The sequence below is a fragment of the Schistocerca gregaria genome, chromosome 4, assembly GCF_023897955.1.
Source record: "Schistocerca gregaria isolate iqSchGreg1 chromosome 4, iqSchGreg1.2, whole genome shotgun sequence".
NCBI lineage: Eukaryota > Metazoa > Arthropoda > Insecta > Orthoptera > Acrididae > Schistocerca > Schistocerca gregaria.
This window is the reverse complement of record NC_064923.1, coordinates 215,639,662-215,664,826: the sequence shown is the minus strand read 5'-3', so window position 1 is coordinate 215,664,826 and position 25,165 is coordinate 215,639,662. Positions and strand designations below refer to the sequence as shown.

General features: G+C 45.9%; 1 protein-coding gene across 1 annotated transcript in view; it reads left to right on the top strand.

Moving 5' to 3' along the window:
- LOC126267084 (peptide transporter family 1-like) overlaps positions 1 to 25,165 on the top strand; it is a 212,669-nt gene that overhangs the window by 147,254 nt on the left and 40,250 nt on the right. The window contains exons 8-11 of the mRNA XM_049971947.1: positions 4,969 to 5,051; positions 9,986 to 10,165; positions 10,276 to 10,524; positions 13,608 to 13,832. Coding sequence (XP_049827904.1) covers positions 4,969 to 5,051; positions 9,986 to 10,165; positions 10,276 to 10,524; positions 13,608 to 13,832 — 737 coding nt within the window. The remainder of the gene's footprint in view (positions 1 to 4,968; positions 5,052 to 9,985; positions 10,166 to 10,275; positions 10,525 to 13,607; positions 13,833 to 25,165) is intronic.

The window sequence follows — 25,165 nt, the reverse complement described above, 5'->3', positions numbered from 1 at the left end:
ATTGTCTGTTACATTATTACTTTCTACACAACAATAGGCATCAAGTAAAATTCAATTACAAAAAAAAGTATTATGAAGGGGATTTGGATAGATTTGGGGGAAGAGACCAAACAGTGAGGTCATCGGACTCGTCGGATTAGGGAATGATGGGGAAGGAAGTCGGGCATGCCCTGTGAAAGGAACCATCCCGGAATTTGCCTGAAACGGTTTAGGGAAACCACGAAAAACCAAATCAGAATGGCCGGACGCGGGATTGAACCGTCGTCCTCCCGAATGCGAGTCCAGTGCGAAACCTCGCTCGGTAAAGTATTATGAAAAACCAATTACAAGTCACATAAATTTTGCAACATAAGTTGTTGGAAACTAACAGGTAATATCCGGAGTACCACAGGGAAGTGTGGTAGGACCGTAGCTTGGTTCAAATGGCTCTGAGCACTATGCGACTTAACTTCTGAGGTCATCAGTCGCCTAGAACTTAGAACCAATTAAACCTAACTAACCTAAGGACATCACACACATCCAGGACCGAGGCAGGACTCGAACCTGCGACGTAGCGGTCTTTCTACGTGCTCCTGTCCTGAGCTAAACGTTTCAAGTTCCTCCAGACTGTAGCGCCTAGAACCGCACGGCCACTCTGGCCGGCGGACCGTAGCTGTTTACAATATATATGAATGATCTAGTAGAAAGCGTTGGTTGGCTTTAAGGCTATTCGCAGATGAGGGCAGTTGCCTATTCCAAAGAAGAAACGCCAGAGGATAGTAAGAATTTGCCGAACGACCTGCAGAGAATTGATGAATGGTGCAGACTCTGGCAGTTGACCCTAAACATAAATAAATGTAACATTTTGCGCATACATAGGGAAAGAAATCTGTACAGCTACAATATTGATGACAAACATCTGGAGACAGCGTCTGCCGTAAAATATCTAGGCGTAACTATCCAGAGCGACCTTAAGTGGAATGACAATATAAAATAGACAGTGGGAAAAGCAGACACCAGACGCAGAGTCATCGGAAGAATCTTAAGGAAATGTAACTCATCCACAAAGAAGTGTCTTATAAGGCGCTTGTTCGCCCGATTCTTCTATCTGGAATCACTATCAGATAGGACTGATAAAGGAGACAGATAAGATCCAACGAAGAGCGGCGCGTTTCGTCACGGGATAGTTTAGCTGGCGAGAGAGCGTTACGGAGACGGTAAACAAACTCCACTGGCAGACGTTACAAGAGAGGGGTTGTGCATCACGGATAGATTTACAATTGAAATAGCGGGACAGCACTATTCAGGAGGAGTCAGACAACATGTTGCTTCCTCCAACATACATCTCGCGTATTGACCACGAGGAGAAAATTCAACAAAATTAGAGCCAATTCAAAGGCTTACCGACAATCATTCTTCCAACACACTATTCGCGAGTGGAACAGGGTTGGAGGGATCAGATAGTGATACCTAAAGTCCCTCCGCCACACACTATTCGGTGGCTTGCGGAGTATGATGTATATGTAGAACACAAATTTCCATTTTTTGAAAGGTAGCAATGCAGAGACAGAATGCGATTTTCACTCTGCAGCGGAGTGTGCGCTGATATGAAACTTCCTGAAAGGTAAAACTGTGTGCCGGACCGAGACTCGAACTCGGGAACTTTGCTTTTTGTGGGCAAGAGCTCTATCAAATGAGCTACCGAAGCACGACTCACGGCCCGTCCTCACAGCTTTACTTCGGCCAGTACCTCGTCTTATACCTTCCAAACTTTACAGAAGCTCTCCTGCCAACCTTGCAGAACTAGCATTTCTGAAAGAAAGGATATTGCGGAGACATGGCTTAGCCACAGCCTGGGGGATGTTTCCAGAATGAGATTTTCACTCTGTAGCGGAGGGTGCGCTGGCATATAACTTCCTGGCAAGTTAAAAACTATGTGCCAGACCGAGACTCGAACTCGGGACCTTTGCCGGCAAGGTTGACAGGAGAGCTTCTGTAAAGTTTTGAAGGTAGGAGACGAGGTACTGGCAGAAGTAAAGCTGTGAGGACGGGGCGTGAGTCGTGCTTGGGTATCTCAGTTGGTAGAGCTCTTGCCCGCAAAAGGCAAAGGTCCCGAGTTCGAGTCTCGGTCCGGCACACAGTTTTAACCTGCCAGGATGTTTCATATCAGCGCACACTCCGCTGCAGAGTGAAAATCTCATTCTGGAAACATCCCTCAGGCTGTGGCTAAGCCATGTCTCCGCAATATCCTTTCTTTCAGGAGTGTTAGTTCTGCAAGGTTGGCAGGAGAGCTTCTGTAAAGTTTGGAAAGTAGGAGACGAGGTACTGGCAGAAGTAAAGCTGTGAGGACGGGGCGTGATTCGTGCTTGGGCAGCGCAGTTAGTAGAGCACTTGCCCAAGAAAGGGAAAGGTTCCGAGTTCGATTCTCGGCCCAGGACACAGTTTTAACCTGCCAGGAAGTTTCAATGCAGAGACACCAATGAAATTTGGTTCATTTGCAAGTATCACATGTCCCGTGGTAAAATATGTTCTTCTGCTTCGAGGTACAAGGTACTGTAATACCGACGTAGTGTGGCTGAACAGTCCAAATGTTATACATTGTGGTCAGGAACAGTCTGAAAGTGTGTATGGTTGTTGCAGGGTACCTTGTGCGTTAAGAAAAAAATTCCGATGGTTGCGTCGGTTCACAGTTAATTAACATGGAATTTAGCCAATGAGGTCGATGCACCTGAAAATTCAAGAATCCCACCCGAGCCGGCATCGCAAAACGTGTTCTTCGGTTGGTGTCCTATAACCGACAGGAGAGCGATACGAAAATGGGACATAGGACGGTAGTAAGGGATCGACCCCAAGTGAAAGGCTGAGCAGCCTCGTACGCGAACGACTGACACTGACTGTATGAGGCGGCCGCTTGAATCTTCGAGCGCAACGGCCCGATTGGCTAACATTGATGCTAATTAATTCGGGAACGGCGAAACGTATTGAAGTTTTTCTTAACAATTATTTATGAGCGCAACCTATCCTGCAACACCCTTACAAGTTTTCAGACTGTTTCTGACCACGGTATATCACACTCTCCCCTGTCTCGTGGGGAGATAAATTCTACACTCCTGGAAATTGAAATAAGAACACCGTGAATTCATTGTCCCAGGAAGGGGAAACTTTATTGACACATTCCTGGGGTCAGATACATCACATGATCACACTGACAGAACCATAGGCACATAGATACAGGCAACAGAGCATGCACAATGTCGACACTAGTACAGTGTATATCCACCTTTCGCAGCAATACAGGCTGCTATTCTCCCATGGAGACGATCATAGAGATGCTGGATGTAGTCCTGTAGAACGGCTTGCCATGCCATTTCCACCTGGCGCCTCAGTTGGACCAGCGTTCGTGCTGGACGTGCAGACCGCGTGAGACGACGCTTCATCCAGTCCCAAACATGTTCAATGGGGGACAGATCCGGAGATCTTTCTGGCCAGGGTAGTTGACTTACACCTTCTAGAGCACGTTGGGTGGCACGGGATACATGCGGACGTGCATTGTCCTGTTGGAACAGCAAGTTCCCTTGCCGATCTAGGAATGGTAGAACGATGGGTTCGATGACGGTTTGGATGTACCGTGCACTATTCAGTGTCCCCTCGACGATCACCAGAGGTGTACGGCCAGTGTAGGAGATCGCTCCCCACACCATGATGCCGGGTGTTGGCCCTGTGTGCCTCGGTCGTATGCAGTCCTGATTGTGGCGCTCACCTGCACGACGCCAAACACGCATACGACCATCATTGGCACCAAGGCAGAAGCGACTCTCATCGCTGAAGACGACACGTCTCCATTCGTCCCTCCATTCACGCCTGTCGCGACACCACTGGAGGCGGGCTGCACGATGTTGGGGCGTGAGCGGAAGACGGCCTAACGGTATGCGGGACCGTAGCCCAGCTTCATGGAGACGGTTGCGAATGGTCCTCGCCGATACCCCAGGAGCAACAGTGTCCCTAATTTGCTGGGAAGTGGCGGTGCGGTCCCCTACGGCACTGCGTAGGTCCTACGGTCTTGGCGTGCATCCGTGCTTCGCAGGGGTCCGGTCCCAGGTCGACGGGCACGTGCACCTTCCGCCGACCACTGGCGACAACATCGATGTACTGTGGAGACCTCACGCCCCACGTGTTGAGCAATTCTGCGGTACGTCCACACGGCCTCCCGCATGCCCACTATACGCCTCGCTCAAAGTCCGACAGCTGCACATACGGTTCACGTCCACGCTGTCGCGGCATGCTACCAGTGTTAAAGACTGCGATGGAGCTCCGTATGCCACGGCAAACTGGCTGACACTGACGGCGGCGGTGCACAAATGCTGCGCAGCTAGCGCCATTCGACGGCGAACGCCGCGGTTCCTGGTGTGTCCGCTGTGCCGTGCGTGTGATCATTGCTTGTACAGCCCTCTCGCAGTGTCCGGAGCAAGTATGGTGGGTCTGACACACAGGTGTCAATGTGTTCTTTTTTCCATTTCCAGGAGTGTAGTTTCAATAATTAGGTGTCTTGCACACAGAGTGCTTGCAATAATCACGTAAGATGTACGGAAAGCATACCTTAGAATAAACATGTGCTAAACATTTTTCTTCGTCGAAGCACTCTGTGTGCACAAGGTTGCGTCTCTGTAGGCTGCATTCAGTGACTTCATTCAAAGTACCCTTTGCTACAGTTGCAATTGGCTTATTGTATTTGTTTAGGTTACATTCAGCAGCAAAACAATTAAGGCTTGCAAAATATTACATTATGTTCATTTCCAACTAAAGATACTAAATATGAGATAAAATATAAATGACTCAAACCTTTAAGTGAATAGGATAACGACAGAAATCTGTAGTACAGCTTGTACTTGTGTTTCATAGGTTAGTATTTATACTGTAATTACGTATGTATAATATCAAGGATGAGATAAGTCAGATATGTAAATGATGCTTAGAATTTTATTGTTTCAGTATTCTTTGTCGCTGGAAAACCAATGTACAAAATAAAAGCAGCTGAGGGAAATGTTCTTGCTGAAACAGTAAAATGTATTCATGTAAGTATAATTGTATTAATTTCTCTAACAGCTCTTTAATTGCCTTTGAAAATGAGAGAGAGTAATTTAACTTCGTCTCGGACGAAATACCACTCATTCCTCAAAGAAATGAAGCAACTACCCATTTTTTAATTTTATTGTTTCCAAGACACGTTTAATGGTTTCTTCCGCCTGCAGTTGGCGTAATACAGTTAGGCCTACATGTTAGATGGTCGCTGTATTTCTTCATGTAATTTAATCAGTAGCTGCGGAAGTCGTCACTAAATAATATCAAAGTGTAAAAATGGCATACTTAATTGTTGGAACATTGGAAAATATTCCGACTTAAAAACCTAGATGCAATGAAAATTGACAGTGGCAACTGAGACCATTGCAAAGCATATTTCCAAAAAACGCAGAAGTTTGTTAGATAATGTGCTATAAAAGTCATGGACCCAAGTTGTCAACAGGGTACTGTGTACGCTGTTGGTGAGTCCGTAATGGTGTAGGCCGTGTTTACATAGAATGGACTGGGACCTCTGGTCCAACTGAACCGATCACTGAGTGGAAATGGCTCTATTCGGCTACTTAGAGACCACTTGCAGCCATATATGGACTTCATGTTCCCAAACAACGATGGGATGTTCATGGATGACAATGCGCCGTGTTACCAGGCCACAAATGTTCGCGATTGATTTGAAGAGCATTCTGGGCAATTCGAGCGAATCATTTCGCCCTTCAGATCGTCCGACTTGGGACATGATAGACAGGTCGCTCCCGGCACAAAATCCTGCAGCAACAACACTTTCGCAATTATGGACAGCTGTAGAGGCCTCATGGCTCGATATTTCTGCAGGAGATTTCCAACGATTTGTGGAGTTCATGCCATGTCGAGATGCTGGACTACGCCGGGCAAAAGTAGGATCCACACAATATTAGGAGGTATCTCATCCCTTTTGTCACCTCAGTGTATGCAAATAATCGCTTTTTGAATTTGATGCTACATATTGTACCAATATCTACACTACTGGCTATTATAATTGCTACACCACGAAGAAGAAATGATACAGACGCGAAATTTAACCGACAGGAAGAAGATGCTGTGATACGCAAATGATTAGCTTTTCAGAGCATTCACACAAGGTTGGTGCCGGTGGTGACACCTACAACGTGCTGACATGAGGAAAGTTTCCAACCGATTTCTCATACACAAACAGCAGTTGACCGGAGTTGCCTGCTAAAACGTTGTTGTGATGCCTCATGTAAGGAAGAGAAATGCTTACCATCGCTTTTCCGACTTCGATAAAGGTCGGATTGCAGGATATCGCGATTGCGGTTAATCGTATCGCGGCATTGCTTCTCGCGTTGGTCGAGATCCAATGACTGTTAGCAGAATATGAAATCGGTGGGTTCAGGAGGGTAATACAGAACGCAGTGCTAGATCCCAACGGCCTCGTATCACTAGCAGTCGAGATGACAGGCATCTTATTCGCATTGCTGTAACGGACCGTGCACCCACGTCTCGATCCCAGATGCGGACGTTTGCAAGATAACAACCATATGCACGAACAGTTCGACGACGTTTGCAGCAGCATTGACTATCAGCTCGGAAACCGTAGCTGCGGTTACTCTTGGCGCTGCATCACCGACAGGAGTGCCTGCGATGGTGTACCCAACGACGAACCTGGGTGCACGATGGCAAAACGCCATTTTTTCGGATGAATCCAGGTTCTGTTTACAGCATCATGATGGTCGCATCCGTGTTTGGCAACATCGCGGTGAACGCACATTGGGAGCATGTATTCGTCATCGCCATACTGGCGTATCACCCTGCGTGATGGTATGGGGTTCCATTGGTTACACGTCTCAGTCGCCTCTTGTTCGCATTGTCGGCACTTTAAACAGTGGACGTTACATTTCAGAAACTGGCATATCACGGTTCCGACCCGTTGCTCTACCCTTCATTCGATCCCTGTGAAACCCTTCATTTCAGCAGGATAATGCACGACCGCATGTCGCAGGTCCTGTGCGGGCCTTTCTGCATACAGAAAATGCTCGACTGCTGCCCTGGCCAGCATATTCTACAGATCTCTCACCAATTGAAAACGTCTGGTCAATGGTGGCCGAGCTACTGGCTCGTCACAATATGCCTGTCACTACTCTTGATGAACTGTGGTATCGCGTTGAAGCTGCATGTGCAGTTGTACCTGTACACGCTATCCATGCTCTTTTTGATTCAATGCCCTGGCGTATCAAGGCCGTTATTACGGCCAGAGGTGGTTGTTCTATGTACTTATTTCTCAGTATCTATGAATCCAAATTGCGTGAAAATGTAATCACATGTCAGTTCTAGTATAATATATTTGTCCAATGAATACCCGTTTATCATTTGCATTTCTTCTTGGTGTAGCAATTTTAATGGCCAGTAGTGTAGTTCCCAAGCGACTGCAGGCTCGTCATCAGAGGAGGTGTTGGAGGAACTTTATATTCTGAACCGCGTATAGTTAGAAATGGCAACAGCTTTTCCACAGTGGATACACCGCTTCCCGTCTGATCACCGAAGTTGTCAGGCATGGCCAGCACATGTATGGGTGACCATCCGGACCACTGTGCGCTGTTGCGATTTTTTGGTGTGCACTCAGCCTCGTGCTGACAATTAAGGAGCTACTCGACGGATTAGTAGCGGCTGTCGTCAAAGAAAACCATCGTAACGACCAGGAGGGCCGTGTGCTGACCACGCGCCCCTCCTATCTTCATCATCAGTGAGGATGACACGGCGGTCGGACGGTCCCGATGGGCCACTTCTGGCCTGAAGACGGAGTGTGTCTATAGCTAGAAGCTAGTGTCGTGATGATTGCAGTGCCTCGAGGTCTCTTTGACAAATTCATTCTAATAATGTATATGTTGCCTGCTTACACGCACACACATTTTGAGATGCCTGCAGTGGCTTGAAAACTATTTAATAGTACAGTAAATTACATCAAATTCAAATAGCGACTAATTGTATATTGCATCTGCAAAAAACCTCCGTCCGAACTGTCCTCGGAAGACCCAACGCTACCGACCGATCGCCATGTCATCCTTAGACGACAGGCGTTACTAGATGTGGAAATGGGGGGGGGGGGGATGGTCGGCAGCCCGCTCTCCCAGCTGTTGTCAGTTTTACGACATGGGCTGCCATTTCTACATCTATACTTGTGTCCAAAATTAAAGTAACAAACCAAATTTTGAAAGGCTGGGTTTATTTTGCCACAAAGCAGTATAGACAGGTGACAGTAAGGTAGAAACAATATAAAGAATACAAAACGTAAACATCTGCAACAGGCATAAGAGTAGACAACAATGGCCTTCATTTTTCCCAACTTAATGGGTCTGCACACACATTCCAGTAACTGGTTAATGTGCTCAGTATGAGATGTGACCATCCCTTGCAGCAATACGAGCCTGACAGCGACGGAGCATGTTGTTAATGATACTATCAGCCTCGTGTTAAAGCAAAAACGGCCATTCTCCCTGCAGTCTTGGAGAGTGGTTGGTGAATTCTGCCATGATGCAAGTCGTCTCCCTAGTGCATTCCAGACATCTTTTATGGATTCAAATCGGGAGAGCGAGCAGACCACGCCATGCGTGCAATATCTTCCGTCTCCAAGAAAACATCAACCACCTGCGCTCTATGAGGTCGAGCATTACTACAGTCCATCAATGCGAAGTCTGGGCCCACAGCACATCGCAATAATGGCAAACGAGGTCCCAAGACCTTGTCACGATAGCGGACAGAACTTAAACCTTGCCGATTCATCCGTACAGTTACATAAAGAGGGGTTCGAGTGGTAAACACAATCCCTGCACACACCATTAGGGATCCTCCACGATATCGGTCTCTTTCCAGAATGTTTGGGTTCCGGAATCGTGTTCCACGTTCCCTCCAGGTGCGAATCAGTCGAGAATCACTCTCCAGACTAAATCGGGACTCATCTGTGAAAACAACATTGGCTCATTGATCGGCTGTCCAGGTGGCATGTTGAAGACTCTCCTCTAGACGTTCCCTTCTGTGATGGAGCGTCAGAGGCAGACATACAGCAGGTCTCCGACAATTAAGGCCACTCTGCCGAAGCCTTCTGCACATCGTTTGCCCCAAGACAACAAGTCCGGTGGATGCTGCGAGTTCACATGCCAGTTGCCATGCAGTATTAAGGCGTTTCTGCCGTGCCCTTAAAGCAAAATAACGGTCCTGTGTTCTGATGCAACACGTGGTCGTCCCTGCCCTATTCTTCAAGATAGAGTTTCAATCTCTGCCGCCACATCCGAGAAACAACAGAACGATTCACATCAAGCCATTGGGCCCCATCAGTTTGCAAACTGCCGTGCTTCCTTCCTTTCTATGGCCCTCCACAGCACAGAGTCAGTTAGGCACCTTCTCTGTGCCACACTGAACCGTCTGTGACTGTACACAGTGATTATGGATGTGGGGCTATCCAGAAAATACTACTTCGTCTCAAAGCTGCCCAAACGTCATCGTTGACATGGTTGTCCGTTGAACGGAATGCCGTCTTCTGTGCACAACACTATCGTACGGACATCTGGCTGACAGTTTGAGAGATTATATCGTGAATTAGACACAGGATGGGGAAATGGCAGTTTGTTGGACACCATTATAGTAGCTCCTCAACTGGCATCACAAAGAATGAGTGTGCCCCAATTGCCAACAATGCCTAACTTCGCTGATCTGGTGGGAATCTGTGTTACCATTGCGGCAAGGTCGTTGGCGTACCTACAAAAGCCGCCAATTGAGATCACAGTTGCAGCACGTCATCCACAATAGATATAATGACTTTCAATATTCTATGATAAGTATCTTTGTAGTCAGTGGAATTACCACTAATGACTCTTGTTAATGCCACTGAACAGAAACATTCATCGATTATTTTTCCTACTAACAATGTTACCTGTCGCAGCATGCTCTTTCTCGGAAGCGGAAACTGAAGCGTGAGAAGAAAGGTGAAAACCGCGAGCACTGGCTGTACTACGCGGACGATAAATATGACAAGAAGACAATCGATGGCATAAAGGCTACTCTTGGCGTGCTCTTTCTCTACTTGCCTCTCCCTGTGTTTTGGGCACTCTTCGACCAGCAGGTATGAGTTTCAGAGGACATAGTTCCGCTATCTGATTACAACACTTATCTTGCAAATGGATAATTTGTGTTTTCATAAGTGAATTTAGGACCTTTTTTGTCTCGTTTAAGGGTTCAACTTGGACATTTCAAGCTACGAGAATGAATGGGGAACTTGGCACATGGGCCCTAAAACCTGACCAAATGCAAGTGGTTAATTCCTTGCTAATTCTGTGTTTTATTCCTCTCTTCGAAATTGTCGTCTATCCACTGTTCAGTAAATGCAACTTATTGAAGAAACCGCTGCAAAGGCTTGGAGTAGGTGGAGTCGTCGGAGCGCTGTCATTCGTTATAGCTGCCGTTGTTGAACTGCAGTTGGAGGTAAGATATTATTATTAGCAGTGGGAAATTAGCTATATTACTCTCTCATATTGTAGAAATGTACTGAATTATAGGTTTTGTGGGTGCAGCAAGTGTTTTATATACTAGTCACAAAAGAGTTACTTTCATTGGCGAAAAAAGATCGCAACACCAAGAAAAAATGTAGAGTAACGAAATTTCGGGATTTCATTTGTCTAGGTAACTTATTTAAGTGATTAACACTGCAAGATCACAGGTTGATGCAAGCGCAAGATAAGACATAAAAGACGTGAAATGCGTGTACATTAACAACCGTTGTAACCGCCAGAATACTGAATGGAGGCATGCAGACGTACGTACATTGTGTTATACAGGTGCCGGAAGTCAGTTTCCGGGATGGGATTCCTTACCTGTCGCACTTGGTCGATCAAAAGAGGGCAGCTACTGCTGGTTGTGGATGACGTTGGAGTTGTCGTCTGATGATGTTCCGCATGTGCTCGATTGGAGACAGATCTGGGGATAGAGCAGGTCAAGGCAACATGTCGACACTCTGTAGAGCAAGTTACGTTACTACAGTGGTATGCGGATGAGAGTTATCCAGTCGGAAGTCACCCATTCAACACTATGAGGCGTGTTTTTTTAAGTAAGGTCCGTTTGAACATAAGTACACAACGAAAGGTTATTTCGAAAAAGTAAATTTATTTTCACAAAGTACACACTTCACTCTATTTTTCGGCATATTTGCCCAGTTTGCTTAAACACGTATCATACCTCTCAACCAGTTTTAAAATACCCTCTTCATAAAAACTTGACGCCTGCTCCGATAACCAAGAGTTCAGTGCCCTTTTCACGTCGTCGTCATCATGGTAACGGTTGCCTCTGAGGTGTTGTTTGAGGTGGAGGAACAGATGGTAACCGCTCGGCGCAAGATCAGGACTGTGGGATGGGTGGTCTAAAACTTTCCACTCAAAACTGTCCAATAAATCGTGGGCCGGACCTGCAGTGTGAGGTCTTGCATTGTCATGGAGAAGGACAATTCCCTCTCTCAGCATGTCGCGTCTTTTGTTTTGAATCGCTCTGCGTAGCTTTCTCAGGGTAGTATGCTTCTGCATTGATAATGGCCCCTCGTTGCATGAAGCTGACCAATAAAACACCACGCATGTCCCAAAACATCGACTCCATGATTTTTTGCTGGGACAGAGTCTGTTTGGCCTTCACTTTTACATGCGAGTGTATGTGTCTGCATTCCAAGCCCTGTTGCTTAGATTCTGGCGTGATATGCGAAACCCATGCTTCGTCTCCAGTTACAGTCTGACTCAAGAAGCCATCACCTTCTCCGTGATAACGAGTCAAGAACTTCACTGCACACACAAATCTTTGGTTTTTGTGGTCGTCTGTTAGGAGTTTCGGGACCCAACGAGAGCACAGTTTCCTAAACTTTAGTTGTTCAGAAACAATGTTGTAAAGCACTGATCTCGACACGTCAGGAAATTGTGAAGCGCCTGTTCTCACGAATCCTCGCTTCAACTGAAGCCACCAAATCGTCTGTAATCAAAGAAGGGCGACCGGAGCGGTCCTCGTCATGGACGTTGTCACGGCCAGTTTTGAATTCTCGTATCCACTTACGCACTTTGCTTTCACTCGTAACAATATCGCAAAACTGAAGATGAATTTCTGCAGCAGACAGGTTCCTTGCTGACAAAAGCCGTATCACTGAGCGAACGTCACACGCGGCGGGCGAGTTGATAGCCTTAAATATTTTGAAAGCACGGATCAGAACCGTACGGGTTAGCTACAGAGCTAAAACTGAGCACAGTTGTTCCCGAGGCATGCCGGTACACGACACACGCGCTTGTTGCGGTATGCGCGCGAACTACTAGTGTCTACAACAAAAGGGACCTTACTTAAAAAACAGGCCTCGTATTAATGAATCGCAGCGCAATAGGTCGAATCACCAGAGTAACGTACAAATTTGCAGTCATGGTACGTAGGATAACCATGAGAGTGCTCCAGCTGTCATACAAAATCGCACCCCAAACCATAACTACAGATGTAGGCCTACCGTGTCTAGCTCGCAGACATGTTGGTTGCGGGCCATCACTGGCACCGAAGCAGAACTAGTTTTCATCAGAAAACACAACGGACCTCCATCCTGCCCTCCAATGAACTCTCGCTTGAGACTACTGAAGTTGCAACGCACACTACACGGCGCCTGGCTCACAGCTGTCCCTGAAGTAAACGATTTCTAACAGCTCGTTGCGCCATCTCCTGCTCAGACTGCAGTTGCAGCTGCAGACGATGCGCCAGAGTCAACCGCCGCACACGATGGTGTTCCCTCTTGGTAGTGACTCGTGGCCCTACGTATCCTGGTCTTCTTGCGACCTAACATCGTCGTGACCATCGATGCCAGCAATCGGCTACAGTGGCTACATTCCTACCAAGTATTTCTGCAGCATCGCAGAAGGGATACGCAGCTCCTCATAACCCCATTACACGACCTCACTGAAACTCTGTGAAGTGTTGATAATGGCGTCTTTGTGGCCTTAAAGGCGTTCTTGACTATCATCAACACACCACTTACAGTCTCAAAGGTACCTAATGCTCACAACCGTTACGGAGTGTATTTAAAGCAAACCTGATTTGAATCCTCATAATGGCGCAACCAACGCCACTCTTACGAGACTGGCGCGAAATTTGAATAGACGTCACCTTTCAGACGTAGAAACACGCCTACCAACCTCCTTTTAGGTCGTACATCTCCTTCTTGGTGGTGCGATTCTTTCTCTCTTAGATATGTGCGAAGAGTTGTGGATGATGGTTTGTACGAGAGTAGTAAAAAACGTCCTCAGATAATTTGGATTCCATTTATCTGAATGAAGTTGCCAGATTAGAGACTACGACATATATAGCCTACAAGTCGAAAGATTTTTAATTTTTGGCGTGTGTTGAAGCACATTCGTCTGCAGCATACCACTTGTGAAAACAAATTATTTCTACAATATGGCGAATATGACGTCTTGTAAACAGACCATCTGAAGCGGTTTGATGTTACGCTAAAACTGCAGCGAATGTAAATGTACACGACTAAATTTATTCTGTTTTAGCCGACTTACGCTGTAGTACCAAAGGCTGGTGAAGGCCAGTTAAGGATTTTCAATACTCTGGACCAAGCCGTCAACGTTACTACTGGTTATGGCTCCAGGAATATAGCAGCTCACGGCGCCTGGGAAGAACTGCATTTGGGAGTTCATGGAGAGAACACATACAACGTCACACTTTCTTATGGTAGTGAACCGGTTAATGACAGTATTACTGTGTATGAAAAGCAGGTAAGCTATCCTTCTGAATTCCTTGAGGCCATTTTAGTGTCATGATAGAATAGAAATTAAGAAATCAGTGTGGCCGAACTTACAACCTTGTGCTTCGATACAATCCCTTGAACGAGTTAGACATTTTAACTGCAGCTTCGCAGTTATACATTCGCTAAAGAAATCCATCACAGTTTGAGCAGAATAATGTTTGTACCTGCAACACTAAAAGAATAAATGATGTTTTGGTACTTATTATTAAAGTTGTCAGTGGCTCAGAAAGGAGATCAATATGGATCTACACTCCTGGAAATGGAAAAAAGAACACATTGACACCGGTGTGTCAGACCCACCATACTTGCTCCGGACACTGCGAGAGGGCTGTACAAGCAATGATCACACGCACGGCACAGCGGACACACCAGGAACCGCGGTGTTGGCCGTCGAATGGCGCCAGCTGCGCAGCATTTGTGCACCGCCGCCGTCAGTGTCAGCCAGTTTGCCGTGGCATACGGAGCTCCATCGCAGTCTTTAACACTGGTAGCATGCCGCGACAGCGTGGACGTGAACCGTATGTGCAGTTGACGGACTTTGAGCGAGGGCGTATAGTGGGCATGCGGGAGGCCGGGTGGACGTACCGCAGAATTGCTCAACACGTGGGGCGTGAGGTCTCCACAGTACATCGATGTTGTCGTCAGTGGTCGGCGGAAGGTGCACGTGCCCGTCGACCTGGGACCGGACCGCAGCGACGCACGGATGCACGCCAAGACAGTAGGATCCTACGCAGTGCCGTAGGGAACCACACCGCCACTTCCCAGCAAATTAGGGACACTGTTGCTCCTGTGGTATCGGCGAGGACCATTCGCAACCGTCTCCATGAAGCTGGGCTACGGTCCCGCACACCGTTAGGCCGTCTTCCGCTCACGCCCCAACATCGTGCAGCCCGCCTCCAGTGGTGTCGCGACAGGCGTGAATGGAGGGACGAATGGAGACGTGTCGTCTTCAGCGATGAGAGTCGCTTCTGCCTTGGTGCCAATGATGGTCGTATGCATGTTTGGCGCCGTGCAGGTGAGCGCCACAATCAGGACTGCATACGACCGAGGCACACAGGGCCAACACACGGCATCATGGTGTGGGGAGCGATCTCCTACACTGGCCGTACACCTCTGGTGATCGTCGAGGGGACACTGAATAGTGCACGGTACATCCAAACCGTCATCGAACCCATCGTTCTACCATTCCTAGACCGGCAGGGAACTTGCTGTTTCAACAGGACAATGCACGTCCGCATGTATCCCGTGCCACCCAACGTGCTCTAGAAGGTGTAAGTCAACTACCCTGGCCAGCAAGATCTCCGGATCTGTCCGCCATTGAGCATGTTTGGGACTGGATGAAGCGTCGTCTCAAGCGGTCTGCACGTCCAGCACGAACGCTGGTCCAACTGAGGCGCCAGGTGGAAATGGCATGGCAAGCCGTTCCACAGGACTACATCCAGCATCTCTACGATCGTCTCCGTGGGAGAATAGCAGCCTGCATTGCTGCGAAAGGTGGATATACACTGTACTAGTGCCGACATTGTGCATGCTCTGTTGCCTGTGTCTAAGTGCCAGTGGTTCTGTCAGTGTGATCATGAGATGTATCTGACCCCAGGAATGTGTCAATAAAGTTTCCCCTTCCTGGGACAATGAATTCACGGTGTTCTTATTTCAATTTCCAGGAGTGTATTTTTTTATCATTTACCATGTTATACAATATCTGAAAGATACTAAATCAAGTTTTAAACCTAACCAAAAATCATTTGTTCTGGATAACTCCTATTCCATAGTCAATTTTTTCTTAAAATCTGATAGCCTGTACAAAAAAATAAGTAAAAAACTTTAGCTTTAAATTTAGTGACAAGAGTAGGATTGAAAATAATATGTTTATTAAGGTTAAATTTAGGCCAGTATGCAATTCAGGCACCGGTGCCTGTAAATGGGCAGCATGCAACCACTGTTGAAACTAACGATGTAGAAATATCCTGTAAACGGACTCATTCCACATAATTTTGTTAAAAAAATATTTAAATGACCTATGTAATGTGCAATTAACTTGTTGAAATTTAGTAAGGACGTATTAATATTTTAGCAGTACATTCGCCTATATTCCAAAAAATGTTATTTTCAGTTACGTATTAAATTAACCGAATTTCTCACAAAACAAAACTTTAGAGCTGACTTGATCCAGTAGAAATGGTTTGTGAAAGCCTGCAACTGTGAAAACAGTGGGTTTGTTCATAAATAATTTTTCTGCAACCACTCAAGATTTTCTGTTATTTACATTTTACATGACACGTTCTGAAAAATGATTTCCATTTTCAAATTAGTTTTTCTTTGTGTGTTTCTGCTTCGTTCTTCAGACATTAAAAAATGCGCTATTTTAGCTGAGTTGATCTTTATGTATAATTATCGGCGAAATTTGGTAGAACTTGTACTTACATTTTCTTAGGTCAATTTTATGCAGATTATCACACATATATGATACACAATTTTCTATGCGCAGTAGGGTCTATATATCGAGTACAAAGACCTTACATACACAAACAGTTCCAAAGATGTTTTTAGACATAGTCAATAGAGAAATGTTACAGTTTTTCACAAAGTATGATATGCCTTTTTACAGAGGGTATTTATCTTAACAGTCTGGATCATAATTTGCTTATATCTATTTTCTATGTTGCTCTGTTCTATGTGTTATTATTTTTATTTAATTATATTGTCGAGTCATCTGGAAAATCACTTTCAAGTTTTTCTTTTAATATTTTATCTCCATGAATAAACCTGCAGATTTGTGAAAGATTCATTTTATTTCCTTTTCTTTGAAGTTTTGCTCTATATTTCCAAATAGGTGTTCATTTGGAAAAGTAGAGCAACATATCGAAGTACTCCACTGACTAATTATCAGTGCCAAGTCAGGCACTGATAGCTATATACATGTACAAAGTCCATGAAATGAAAGTTCTAAAATAGTTGCTCATATCAGATTCAGCAAGCACTGTCAACACGAAGGTATATTTCCGAATTATATAAAAGTGAAAATAAGTTCACCCACTCGCACAGCAAAACACGTAAAGCACAAAGCAGAAAAACTATGGCTGTAAATCAAAATAATGATGACTTGTTAAACAGACAACTATTCAGCATGCAGATAGATGCAGCAAACAGCGTGGAGCGCCCAATATTTACAACAAGATATGAAAGCACATCCAAGACACCGTCGACAAGGGGTACTTGGCCATTTGCAGCACATTCGACCTTGACATTCAAATTACAGATTTTATTTACCAGCCACTGACAGTGCTGCCATCTGCCGCCTGTGAGTGGTTACTGCACATTGTCATCGAACATAATCGATGGCCACGATAATGCACTGGACCGTACACATATATTTTAGAACTTTAATTAAGTGACTCTGGTATCCCCGGAGTCGTGATTTCCTATAAATGTTCGCTAGTCACTCGGTCGAATGATTTTTCGTAATCAATGAAATCAATATGATTTTCAAGGTTATACTCCCTTCTTTTTTTCTGCTATCTGTTCAACCGTGATAGTGGCGTCTGTCTGGGATCGTCCCCTTATAAAGTTGTTTTGTTCTTCTAGTAATAAAAAAAACAACTGTGGTTTCTTGTACTCTTTTACTTAATATTCTTGTATATATTACATATCCTGTATTCAAAGTATTTGTTGTGTTGTGGTCTTCAGTCCACTAATGCTCTTCCTGAAACTCTCTACAACCTCTGGTTCTGTCATTTTGTCCAGGTCCCATCTCCTTAAATCCCCACCTTTTTTATTTTCTTCCATTTTAATCTACAGTTCATAACTAACAGATTCTGGCCAGAGTCCACATCTGCCCTTGGAAATGTCTTACAATTTAAAACCTGTTCCTAAATCTCTGCCTTACCATTATATAATCTATCTGAAGCCTTCCAGTATATCCAGACCTATTCCATGTATACATCCTTTTTTCATGATTCTTGAACCAAATACTAGCCACGATTAAGTTATGCTCTGTGCAAGATTCTACCAGGTGACTTCCTCTTTCATTTCTTACCCCCATTCCATATTCACCTACTACGTTTCCTTCTCTTCCTTTTCCTACTATCGAATTCCAGTAACCCATGTCTATTAAATTTTCGTCTGCCTTCACTATCTAAATAGTTTCTTTTAACTCGTCACACATTTCATCAATCTCTTCGTCATCTGCGGAGCTAGTTGGCATATAAATTTGTACTACTGTGGTAGGCGTGGGCTACGCGTCTATCTTGGCCACAATAATGCGCTCACTATGCTGTCTGTAGCAGCTGACTCGCGCTCCTATATTTTATTCGTTATTAAACCTACTCCTGCATTACCCCTATTTGATTTTCTATTTATAATCCTGTATGCACCTGACCAGAAGTCTTGTTCTTCTTGCCACCGAATTTCACTAATTCCCACTACATCTAACTTTTACCTATCCATTTCCATTTTTAAATTTTCTAACCTACCAGCTCGATTAAAGGATCTGACACTCCACGCTCCGATCCATAGAATGTCAGTTTCTTTCCCCTTATAAAGACGTCCTCCCCGGCCAAGAGATCCGAATGGGGGACTATTTTACCTCCGGAATATTTTACCCAAGAGGACGCCGTCATCATTTAATCATACAGTAATGCTGCATGCCCTCGGGAAAAATTACGGCTGTAATTTTCCCTTGATTTCAGCCGTTCGCAGTACCAGCACATCAAGGCCGTTTTGGTTAATGTTACAAGGCCAGATCAGTGAATCATCCAGACTGTTGCCCCTGCAACTACTGAAAAGGCTGCTGCCCGTCTTCAGGAACCACACGTTTGTCTGGCCTCTCAACAGATACCCCTCCATTGTGGTTGCACCTACGATACGGCTATCTGTATCGCTGAGGCACGCAAGCCTTCCCACCTACGGCAAGGTCCATGGTTTGTGGGGAGAGGGAAAGTATTTATTCCCTTAAAATTTTCGCTCCTGTTTCTATCACCGACCAAGCTCTTAATGATGGAAATATACCTGTTGCAAGTGCAAATATAGCTCTGTCAAAAATGTTTGGTCGCTATTTTCTCTTCATTAGAGACATCTTAAAACATGTGAAACTAAGTTCTCCGACCATAAAATAACAGTCACATAAATCACGTCAAATGGTCGCCCATGATCGACTGCACCTGCTAGTCGGACAGAAAGCACACTATCTGATCAGAAATATTTGGACATCTATTAGTGGAAGTAAACATGAGATGTGTTTACTCACCTTTATGACGGCTTGAACTCCGGAAGGGAAAATGTCTGTGAAATGTCTGAATCGCTGAGGTGGAATGACATCCCCTTCTTCTTCTTCAGGAGCCGAGTTCAGAGACGGGATTGATATTTGACGCTGGGGTCCGGAGCCAAATCGCGTTCTAACTCATCCCAAAGTGTTTCACTGGATTCAGGATGGTTCTCTGGGCGGGCCAGTACTTTAAAGAAATTTTGCTGCCCACAAACCGTGGCCTCACAGGTGTTGTTTATGGCAAACTGGACTGAGCATGTAACTGCAATGTGCAAGTCTGCATCAGCATCTCCCCACGCCGTACAAAAACATAAAAGTTTCTTCCCTCTTGACCGGAAAAAGAAACTTGTACAGACACTTAAGCCGCCAATTATTGGTCACAGCGTTGTTATCCTGCATGGCCTTTCTCAGGAAAGCTCATTTCGCCTGGAACTGGTTATGAACGCCTTTGTTAGTTACATCTGTGGTGTTCGACTCTTTGATCGTAGTTCACTATCATAAGCATAGCTGTCCTGGGTGCATGCAGACACGTGGAAGATTTCCATATCCTCTGTCTTCTCTTAAGTCTTATAACTGTACGCTATCCTCAATATCTCTCCTTGATGTTAATGCTCTTGTCTGAACAACGTGGTAGAAACCACGGTTCCCATCACAGCAAATTCATTTCTATCCCACTCCATGTTTGAGCCACTTTCCCAAAGTCCTTCTCAGTAGGGGGCACCCGACTCTAGAATATTCTCTCACATTAAATTAGAGAATTGAATAACATCTCCAACCTGAAAAGACAGTTAATGTCATATCTAATGAGCCAATAAGAATGACTGCCATTGCCCTGTACACACTCGTTATCCTTGAAAATCCTTTTTTCCAACATATCTTCTTCACTTTCCATTATTGTTAGCTGGTGCAGTCTCCTCAAATTCCTTTCCCCAGAATTCGCTATATGAGAAAACATCTATTCTGTAAACCTATAAACTCTGTTTACATCTGACACTATCATTATTGTTATAATTGCCATTATTATTGTCATTAACATAATTATTATTGATATCACTATTAGCGGCAACAGTAGCACTGTTACAAGTATTATCAGTATTGACTTTCTTAGTTCATAAGTATCATTTCCTCACAATGTCACTATGGACACTTAAATCATTTTAATACTATTTGTTATACTAAAATTGTTGTTTCTTATGTAATGAAGAGGTAATGATGTGATGGCCTTAGTCATGTTCATACAGTTATCACGTCTGAATTGTTCTTCTATTGTACCCAGTACATCTTTCTCCGTGTAATTTTGTCCTAAGCGCAATAAGGGGACTACACCCCTACCACGAAAGACACTCTGGTAGCGTAACGCCACCCCCTCTGTACTTCAAGTTGAGCACTACATGTGACATAACGTTCTCCAGGCATACGCCAATCTCAAATCGTTCCATCGGACTGCCACAGGCTGTACCGTGATTCATTACTCCAGATCTCTCATTTCCAGTCATCCAGTGTCCGCTGGCGTCGCTCTTTACATCACCTCAGCGTGGCTGGGCAATGACTACATAAATGTGTAGCCTATGAGGAGTTGCTCGACCATTGTATCCCATTCTTTTTAATTCTCTAGGCACAATCATTGGACTGTTGGTAGCGGTTTTGAAGCTGCTGTAACTGACAATTCGCAATTTTTCTCAATACAACTTTTATTGACATAGGTTCACAAGGTTTATGACTAAACATACAAACGAAAGGTAAAAATAACCAAAAAAGTCTCCTAATTGAGGCAAACAAAAGTTAACTTCTTATTTTCCACAAAGGTTCGTGGCAACACACTCACACCCTAGCAACAGTCCAATTCTGAGACGAAGACGTAATCTTCGACGGTTGCAGAACACGAGGTCGGATCCGGCATGAACTGAACTTCGGGCCTCATTCTAGCCCCTAAATACACTACTGGCCAATAAAATTGCTACACCAAGAAGAAATGCAGATGATCAACAGGTATTCATTGGACAAATATATTATACTCGAACTGACATGTGATTACATTTTCACGCAATTTGGGTGCATTGATCCTAAAAAATCAGTACCCATAACAACCACCTCTGGCCGTAATAACGGCCTTGATACGCCTGGGCATTGAGTCAAACAGAGCTGGGATGGTGTGCACAGGTACAGCTGCCCATGCAGTTTCAACACGATACCACAGTTCATCAAGAGTAGTGACCGGCGTACCATGACGAGCCAGTTGCTTGGCCACCATTGAGCAGAAGTTTTCAATTGGTGAGACATCTGGAGAATGTGCTGGCCAGGGCATCAGTCGAACATTTTCTGTATCCAGAAAGGCCCACACAGGACGTGCAACATGCGGTCGTGCATTATCCTGCTGAAATGTAGGGTTTCACAGGGATCGAATGAAGGATAGAGCCACGGGTCGTAACATATCTGAAATGTAACGTCCACTGTTCAAAGTGCCGTCATTGTGAACAAGAGGTGACCGAGATGTGTAACCAATGGCACCCCATACACATCACGCCGCGTGATACGCCAGTATGGCGATGACGAATACACGCTTCCAATGTGCGTTCACCGCGGTGTCGCCAAACACGTATGCGACCATCAGGATGCTGTAAACAGAACCTGGATTCTTCCGAAAAAATGACGTTTTTCCATTCGTGCACCCGGGTTCGTCGTTGAGTACACCATCGCAGACGCTCCTGTCTGTGATGCAGCGTCAAGGGTAACCGCAGCCATGGTCTCCGAACTGATAGTCCATGCTGCTGCAAACGTCGTCGAACTGTTCGTGCATATGGTTGTTGTCTTGCAAACGTCCCCATCTGTTGACTCAAGGATCGAGATGTGGCTGCACGATCCGTTACATCCATGCGGATAACATGCTCGTCATCTCGACTGTTAGTGATACGAGGACGTTGGGATTCAGCAGGGCGTTCCGTATTACCCTCTTGAACCCACCAATTCCAAATTCTGCTAACAGTCATTGGATCTCGACCAACGCGAGCAGCAATGTCGCGATACGATAAACCGCAATCGCGATAGGCTACAATCCGACCTTTATCAAAGTCGGAAACGTGACGGAACGCATTTCTGCTCTTTACACGAGGCATCACAACAATGTTTCACCAGTCAGCGCCGGTAAACCGCTGTTTGTGTATGAAAAATTGGCTGAAAACCTTCCTCATGTCAGCACGTTATAGGTGTCGCCACCGGCACCAACCTTGTGTGAATGCTCTGAAAAGCTAATCATTTGCATATCACAGCATCTCCTTTCTGTCGGTTAAATTTCGCGTCTGTAGCACGTCATCTTCGTGGTGTAGCAATTTTAATGGCCAGATGTGTAGCTGTCTCCCGCCAATCAGATTTTGGCGTAGTGATACTTCCTGCAGGCCGTGGCTCGAGCTCCCCCTGCAGGAAATAGTGCTCGGAATGCTTGTTTCCATTATCTTGTGTGTAAATAGCCGGTGTCTACCATAGTGCGCCTTGGGTTATAGACAACCTCGTCCTCTGTGGTGTTACATGGGTTGCCGGCCCTCAGGGGCTACCATGGTTCCTTTATAACAGAAGTCACGAATGATTCGTTCCGTCGATTTCACACGATTTTTTACAACCACTCTCTCCAATGCTCATTGGTCTCTGCAAGCCAGTACTTGAGGTCTGCCTGACCTTTGTTTAGCTGTGTTTATTCTTTCGCGTTTTCACTTCACAGTCACATCATCAACAGTTCATCTCGACTACACTGGAAAGGTTTATCAGGTCCCTATTAGATTTGTTACTCAGGTGACATCGGTAATTAGTGTATGTGAGAAGTCACTGGGCTCTGTTGACCACTCCGCTGTATTGCTTCTCTACACATATCGCACTATTCCCTGCTTCATCGTATACTGGCGCGTCCACCTCTCCTGGCACGTATTGGTGTTAATTCCGCATTATATACGGGTGTCCGGAAACTTTTGATCAGAAAGTGTATACGCAGCGGCAGCTCTCTCTGGGGCCCTGTACTGTCGCTCTTTCCCATCGTGTTACTTTACTTTTCAAGACAGAAAGTTAGGGTGGAATGATTGTCAACGCAAAAAAATTTACCGCCGACGCGCAAGGCAATGAATGCAGCCGTGGATAGTCACCTGTAAACAGTAATCTGAAGAGTGATTTTGCAAAATGAGGAAACACATTCGAAATAGTCGAAGTTATCGAAAATGAAATTACATGATACAGCATTGCAAATATTGTTAGTGTCACTCGCTCTGAGCTTTAGGAAACAGTAACAGACAAGCTGTTGAGGTAAATACAGGTAACAACTCATCTACCTCTCAATGGGATTTTTCCGTATGCAAATTTGCTGTTATGCTATGTACTCACTATATACTTCTGTGTAAACGATTCTGAACTGATTTAAAGTTAATCATTCAAAATCGTTTACACAGAAGCTGACAGCATTTGACATTTAAAATATAATGACAACCATGACCAGTATTTAATTATTCGTTATTCGTTTAGATGTGTCTATCTGTTACCGTTGTCCAATGGCCTATTCTGGACGTTATCCAATGGCCTACTCTGGTTTGTGCTTGGTCAGCGGGGGGAGGGGAGGGGTATATACAGTATCTCAAAATAATCATCTTCGCGGCGAAGGCGAAATACACTCCTGGAAATGGAAAAAAGAACACATTGACACCGGTGTGTCAGACCCACCATACTTGCTCCGGACACTGCGAGAGGGCTGTACAAGCAATGATCACACGCACGGCACAGCGGACACACCAGGAACCGCGGTGTTGGCCGTCGAATGGCGCTAGCTGCGCAGCGTTTGTGCACCGCCGCCGTCAGTGTCAGCCAGTTTGCCGTGGCATACGGAGCTCCATCGCAGTCTTTAACACTGGTAGCATGCCGCGACAGCGTGGACGTGAACCGTATGTGCAGTTGACGGACTTTGAGCGAGGGCGTATAGTGGGCATGCGGGAGGCCGGGTGGACGTACCGTCGAATTGCTCAACACGTGGGGCGTGAGGTCTCCACAGTACATCGATGTTGTCGCCAGTGGTCGGCGGAAGGTGCACGTGCCCGTCGACCTGGGACCGGACCGCAGCGACGCACGGATGCACGCCAAGACCGTAGGATCCTACGCAGTGCCGTAGGGGACCGCACCGCCACTTCCCAGCAAATTAGGGACACTGTTGCTCCTGTGGTATTGGCGAGGACCATTCGCAACCGTCTCCATGAAGCTGGGCTACGGTCCCGCATACCGTTAGGCCGTCTTCCGCTCACGCCCCAACATCGTGCAGCCCGCCTCCAGTGGTGTCGCGACAGGCGTGAATGGAGGGACGAATGGAGACGTGTCGTCTTCAGCGATGAGAGTCGCTTCTGCCTTGGTGCCAATGATGGTCGTATGCGTGTTTGGCGTCGTGCAGGTGAGCGCCACAATCAGGACTGCATACGACCGAGGCACACAGGGCCAACACACGGCATCATGGTGTGGGGAGCGATCTCCTACACTGGCCGTACACCTCTGGTGATCGTCGAGGGGACACTGAATAGTGCACGGTACATCCAAACCGTCATCGAACCCATCGTTCTACCATTCCTAGATCGGCAAGGGAACTTGCTGTTCCAACAGGACAATGCACGCCCGCTTGTATCCCGTGCCACCCAGCGTGCTCTAGAAGGTGTAAGTCAACTACCCTGGCCAGCAAGATCTCCGGATCTGTCCCCCATTGAGCATGTTTGGGACTGGATGAAGCGTCGTCTCACGCGGTCTGCACGTCCAGCACGAACGCTGGTCCAACTGAGGCGCCAGGTGGAAATGGCATGGCAAGCCGTTCCACAGGACTACATCCAGCATCTCTACGATCGTCTCCATGGGAGAATAGCAGCCTGCATTGCTGCGAAAGGTGGATATACACTGTACTAGTGCCGACATTGTGCATGCTCTGTTGCCTGTGTCTATGTGCCTGTGGTTCTGTCAGTGTGATCATGTGATGTATCTGACCCCAGGAATGTGTCAATAAAGTTTCCCCTTCCTGGGACAATGAATTCACG